Below are 7,031 nucleotides of genomic sequence, written 5' to 3'. Positions count from 1 at the left end.
GTTTCCACCACACCGTTCTCGACCGAGTTCCCGTCGACACACGCCAAAGACGAGCTAGGCTGACCCGTCACTGGTCTCCGCTGCTGTCTCTCTTCTTGAATCTTACACGCTGTGGGAGGAATGATAACTGAATTTGCTTTATGAAGTGTGAATATTCTTAAACGAACTAAGTGTATACATTCGTCATAAAAACTTGGTGAACTGTAATACCGAAAGACAGAAGTTCCATAAGTTGGTTTTGGTTAGAAACATCGGCAGGAACGTTAGTCTCATAGTCTCACTTAAGAAGCGCAAGAAGTCAAATTTTCCTGGACGACTGAATGCAAACCATCGCCTAAGCCAAGACTAACCGCCTTGGTGTCTTTTCAAACTTCATCCCTCAAACAAGAAACTTCATTCAGACAACGATGACGTCACTAGTGCCGAACTTACGCCTCTAAAGACATTCGAAGATCGCCGCTGTTTGTTCTCCGAGAAGAAATCAAGGACTAAATCCACAATGAAGGAGAATAAATTGGTCGTCCTTGGTGCAGGGGGCGTCGGGAAGACATCCCTGGTCCTACAGTTCCTACAAGGATTTTTCTCCCCAACTTACAAGCCCACAGTCGAAGACTGCTACAGTCACACTTTACAGTTACCGAGTAAGTATGATTTTCGGTTTGCTAGAATGCGATAGTAGTCGTAGTAGTACTAGTGATAGGAGGCAAATATTGTAGTAATAGTATGAGTAGTAATTGTTCATTACAGAAAATAACGTCGGCAGAAGTAGTAGTATTGACAATGAGAGAAAAGGGTTTAGCTCTGTAAAAATAAATTGAATTTTTGGTAGTAGTAGAAGTAGTCACATTAAGCGTAGCAGTAGGAGGAGTGATAATATGGACACGAGAAAGATACACAAAAGAGTGACAGATCTTTTCCTCTCACTCAAAGGTCTTTTCAAGCAAATACTATTGCGGCGGTCGAAGCCTACAGCAATAGTGATAAAATGATAGTACACTCGTAATAGTATTCTTATTGTCACGGAGGTAACTGTGTACGGAATTGGAACTGGAAAAGTATGGGAAAACTATTTCCTTTCCAGTTGGGGTTGTAGTGAGGTTCCAGTAACCCACAATACAGAGTTCATAAATCAGATACGTTTTACTAGAACCCATCTTACCTATCAGCTTAAAAAAAAGAAAAAAACTTTCTCATTGTTATAACATTTGGTTTTATCAGCTTTTGTATATATATATATATATATATATATATATATATATAGATATGTGTGTGTGTGTGTGTGTGTGTGTGTGTGTGTGTGTGTGTGAGTGTGTGTGTATGTATATATATATATATATATATATAATATATGATATATATATATGTGTGTGTGTGTGTGTGGTGTGTTGTGTGTGTGTGTCTAATTAGGTATAAGGTGAGCGTGCGCGATAGAGAATTCACCAGTAACAAAGGTCTGTATCACATGAATGTGGCTGGTAGCTTTCTACGAAAAATTGTGGATACCTGTCGCTATAAGCATTACTAGCAGCAGTAATCCTAGGGGCTGAAACCTACTTTAACCAAATATTCATTCTGGAAACAATTAGCTAGAACAGGAAGTTAGATGACAGGGCATTCCTTGAAATAATTGCATTGTGTCTCAAAACTCTTATTTGTATGTCCGCAATTCTTCAATGCACGTATATTTATTTGTCGAATAATGGTGCATGATTGATGTTCCATTCTGTGCTCTTAATGATATACTATGTCTTTTGCATACCGACTTTTAGGTTTCTGTAAAAGAAAACTATTGCGATTTCTATTTGTCTGTCCGTCCACACTGTTTCTTTCCGCCCTCAGATCTTAAAAAATACTGAGGCTAGAGGGCTGCAAATCGGCATGTTGATCACTCATCCTCTAATTATCAAACGTTCCAAATTGCATCCTTCTAACCTTAGTAGTTTTTATGTTATTTAAGGTTAACTTTAGCCGTGGCTATGCGTCTGGTACCGCTATAAGGTGCTAACCACACAGGTCACCACCGACCCGTTGGCTGAAAGTTTTATACAGCACTGTACAGAAAACTCGATTCCGCTTTGAATTTCATGTTCATTCCTCTGTGCATTTGACAGTACACGGTTTCTGCGCCGTGTTGTTTCAAATCTGCAAGACGAACACGGTAAGGCCCATTGTGTCTGTGTGACCAGGAGGAGAATTCGGGTCTCGACAACTCAGACTGAATTGTTAATGTCTTCAAGGTTGTACTGTAAGATACGCAAACACACACTGAACGCACACACACACACAAGAGGACACATGCATCGGAATGTGACTGACACGGCTAAATAAGGAAGCATGTTACGAAAATGGAATCATTATAAAACTCTGAAGGATACATTAAATAATTATTCGTGTCTATTCTTCAAGGAAAGATACATTAGGAAGAGAAGGAATTCTGGAGTCATTTGATTGATGACGTATTGAATAAATTAATATTCTTGACGATTACGTAAATTTACAGAAAATGTAATAAAAAATTAAATTAACGAATAAGCATAGGTACAAAATACATGAAATATGATAACGAGCCATACAGAAAATCCATAAACAGATGCAGCGTAATACAAGAGGCTTGACAAGTAATTGACATGTGTATTAAATATTTATATAAAAAAAATTTAACATCCAAAATAAATACAAATATGGCCTCAGATTCTCGCTTCTCATGTATAGTCTTTATTCGAATCAACATTTTCACTTAATATTTCCGTACAATTACTGATTTTTACCTACTCACCTTATGTGTTGCAATTTTAGACACGTCGAAGTATCTATAAATTCAGTAAAGACAAAAACAATGTCTAGGGAACTTTTGCACTGATGGCAGGAAATGGTCTAATGATTCCGGCAGAGCCAGAAAAATTCCCCATCTAATCATGTATTCATTAATTTAATTATTTATTTATTATATACCACAAACAATGAAACTTACGACAACTGCAAGCTCGAGATGCCGAGAGAAACAAATACATAATTAATATTAAATTTTCAAATACGAGGCTGTAGAGGATGGGTATAGACTAGTGATTCTGAGGACGTTAAGTAGGAAATATGAATAAACATATTGCTGTCTTGGTTTCTTGGTACTGTGACAATCACAGATAAAGAGAATGAGTTTTTTTTTTTTTTTACGGACGCAATGAATACTTTCGGACATAGTGTTCTAATAGTTCAATGGGTGAGTTAAGAGCTAAAAGATTAATGTTGAACGAAAGCTTATTATGATGAGTACGTAATGTTTTTGCTAAGAGAAGTCATGTTTGTTTTTCCCAGTGTGCTACGTTCTTCCTCTTTATGACGTAGAAGTAATGTTTCTCAAAAGGAATAACACCAAAAAAAAAAGACGTGTTGCCTGAAAGATGGTAAATGTCACTGAACCTAAAAAGCATCATATGTACGGCAAGAAATAACGTATATCTTTGATACAGCATTTAAGATATCTCTATATGTTGTCAGATATATAAACAGAGGTACTTGAAAAAATCATTATAATTGCATGTAATTTCATTAAGTATAAGACGAATTAGACAAAAAAAATAATGGTATTTGAACGACTTTGACAATGAGACGAATAAAACAAAAAACAATGGTAATTATTATAAATTCATGGGAACTTCACTAAGAATAAGAAGAATTTGAAAAAAATAAGTAATGGTATTTGAACATCTTTGAGAATAAGACGAATAAAAAAAACAATGGTAATAATTAAAAATTCACGTGAGCACTAAGAATAAGACAAATTTAAAAAAGCTAACAGTATTTGAACATATTTGAGAATGAGACGAATTAAAAAAAATAATAATAATTAAAAATTATGTGACCACTAAGAATAAGACGATTTAAAAAAAACTAACGGTATTTGAACATTACTGAGAATGAGACGAATTAAAAAAGAAAAAAAAATGCTACCTAAAAATATTTGTACACGACCAAACTTAAAAGATTCAACCCCATTCAGTTTAGACGCCTGATTCACATAACAGTAAACAAAGCTTTTGATTGAAGCCGAGTTAAGCCGAGTTCTTTGGTACTACGAATAAACGACACAGGACTCTTTTGAATATGACAATGAGGTCGTGAAAGTGGAATAGAGACAATCATTCTTTTATTCATTTCTCAGAAAAAAACAGGAAATATATATACATACATCGAGCTACAAATGTCCTTTAAATATCTAATTCGCTCCACGTCTTATCGACTAAAATATTCCCCTTCGGTTAACATATAATGAAAATATATTAGTTCCGAGGTAGAGCGAATTAGATATTAAAGGACATTTGCAGCTCGATGTATGTATATGAATCACGGTAACGTGATATGGCGTTATATATATATATATATATATATATATATATATATATATATATATATATATATATATATTAGGGCTTGTGCCTTGTATGATAAGGCTCGCCCTAGGATGAGGTAATGTTAGACTTGCGATAATCTATACGCTAAGTCGGTTGGTATTGCACTTCCATCTTCAATGGAGTGTCTGGGGGTTTGTAGATCACTTACGAAGTCGGTATTATCTTTACGACGATGTGTTAAACTCATGGTTCGGTGAGGTTCTTTGTAGAAAACACTAAGTATAAAAATTATATATTCTTCTGAAGTTTTAAGACATGGTGAGATCAGGTATGATTGTACAAGTCTTCTAATAACGATAGCTTGATCGCTTCTGCCAATGATGATGGCTAATCCTATTCCTCTACATGATAAAGCTTAGGTAAAGAGGTACAGGTCTTCTAATGACGATAGCTAACTCTCTTTCTGCTCGTCTACCATCTCTGTTACAAGTTATGAGGGAACAGACAGTAGTTCGAACATATGACATACATACAAATGACATAGTTTCATACGAAACACACAATCAAATGAGACACGCTACAGACCCACGTAGGCCGCTTGAATTATAGGTCGGGGTAGTTGTCTCAAGCAGAGGAGCTTGGACTAATGTTTATAAACATTGAATGACTACAGGTTGACGGCATGTTATCTTAGCCTACATACTTTTTTGATTGTATCGTCATCTTTATCTGCGTCTCTAGTCCTGATCACATTCCTGCAAGCAATCTTTTATATATATGGACTCAACATTCCATATTTTTTATTATGTAAACCCACTTACATTAGCTCGGTCAGCTACCAAAACCAACTACTGAATATTACTCAAACTTGACTTGCATTTGACTTATAGGAGTGTGATACAGACACTATGTGAATATATATATATAAGTAAATAAAAATTCATTGTGTACATGAATTGATTCAAGTAATAAAAATATAAAACAATGATATTGGTAATAATAGTGATCACGGATATATAATGATACAGTTTTTCACTTCATCTCATTAAGATACATATGCTACAGAAATTACTAATGTACTTCTGATAATTGCATAGAATGAAGATTAACATGATAAAAACATATTTAACTGATAAAAATTTTCATATATGAATTGATAACATTATTAATGTTTATGCTAACTGTTATATATCTGATTCATTAATTCATATACTAACTCATAAATAACTGCAGATATTGGTAAGAAAAAAGGTAACAGATTGATTATAGGCTACCTGATTTGTTTATACATATGTATATTGGATTCATATAATTATGATTAATATATGTGCACTTTAAATAGATTCCTATTTGCGTACGACGCAAAGATATATTTTAGATTCTGTTATTTATGATCATTTATATAAGAGATTCCTATTGCGTACACGCAAAGATATATTTCGACTCTTGTTATTTATGATCAATTATATATAGGTACATGATTTTAATATATAGGATACATGACCGCGAGGTTATACTACTTCACTTTTAACTAGCGTTCGAACAACTTTTTCGTCCATTACAGTTCCAGACAACCACCTATAGCCAATGAAACGGCCTTTTTCAATGGTTAAAACAAGGGGAAAATTTGCCTGGGCGGGTCCAACGTTCCATTTTGCGCTCATACTTATTCTCTGCATCCTAAGCTACACGATTACGTTCGCGATGAATAGATCATCCCAGCACGAGTCCTTCGCCCAGCAAAGTAGAGTTGAATATCCCGTTCGGGTCGTAACTGTCGGAAGTATGTCCCTTTTTGTGAGTCGATTCCGACAGCCGCCGGAGCATTCCGCATTAAAACGAGATTAACGACGAGATACGGTGTCGGTTCGAAGAAGTCCATGAAATTCCTTTCACATTGTAGGCGGTTTGTTACTTGACTGTAGTCGTCCGCTGCGACGAACGATTTTTTGAAGTTGCGATGTGAAACTCTAGTACTGCAGGATACTGTAACCAGGTTCCATTAATCAGCCTGCAAGTGAAATTATACTTGTCACAAGGGCAAAGTAAATTCAGACAACATCCAAATACAGGGGAGGGGAGAGAGCCATTTAGACCAGACTTAACCCACATGAATTCGCTGATATTTTGGAATTCAAAAGAGTCCGCTGTACAAACTTTTTCATCCATGGCATTAACAATGAGTGAACCTATCCAGGTCTATGATGACTGTAAAAATATCCATAATTATAACAAATAAATAGATATCAATACAAATCCCAAAGAAAATTCGTTATTACTGGTAGTAAATTACTAGACAAAAAGTGGAAAACGGAGCTATTTGTAAGATTGCCAGGCAACATAAGAGTCAAAGAGAATATTAATCATGATTCTATGTGCCCTAACCAAAGTTTCATATTCAATTTTCTCGTGCGCATCCTCTGAGGTTAACTATTAAAACATTATTAATAGGTAGGAGATGACAACGAAAAACCCACTATGTAACTAATTTCTATATAAACTTTTGGGTTTTTCAAGAAAATGTGACATTTTCCCATGAATGTTTTACTTGAATTGTAATAGGCTAATGTTGCAAGTAAATATTTCATATATACATATCTTGATACTTCTAAATGTCTATGAGGTTCAGAAAAAAAAAATTAATTCATTTTGTTGTTATAGAAATTCTATTTGCTTATATTG

The 7,031-nt window shown here is 34.8% G+C and overlaps 1 protein-coding gene across 2 annotated transcripts in view; it reads left to right on the top strand.

Annotated features, from left to right (window-relative positions):
* The window catches only part of LOC135204168 (ras-related protein Rap1-like), a 57,030-nt gene continuing 49,999 nt past the window's right edge, over nt 1-7,031 (top strand). For both annotated transcript variants that reach the window (XM_064234213.1, XM_064234212.1), the window contains exon 1: nt 1-641. In XM_064234213.1, the coding sequence (XP_064090283.1) occupies nt 500-641 (142 nt within the window). In that variant the 5' untranslated portion in view covers nt 1-499. The remainder of the gene's footprint in view (nt 642-7,031) is intronic.

This window comes from Macrobrachium nipponense, chromosome 44 (genome assembly GCF_015104395.2).
Source record: "Macrobrachium nipponense isolate FS-2020 chromosome 44, ASM1510439v2, whole genome shotgun sequence".
In the NCBI taxonomy this organism is placed as follows: domain Eukaryota; kingdom Metazoa; phylum Arthropoda; class Malacostraca; order Decapoda; family Palaemonidae; genus Macrobrachium; species Macrobrachium nipponense.
The sequence above is the reverse complement of the archived record's forward strand: the minus strand, read 5'-3'. Positions and strand labels throughout refer to the sequence as shown.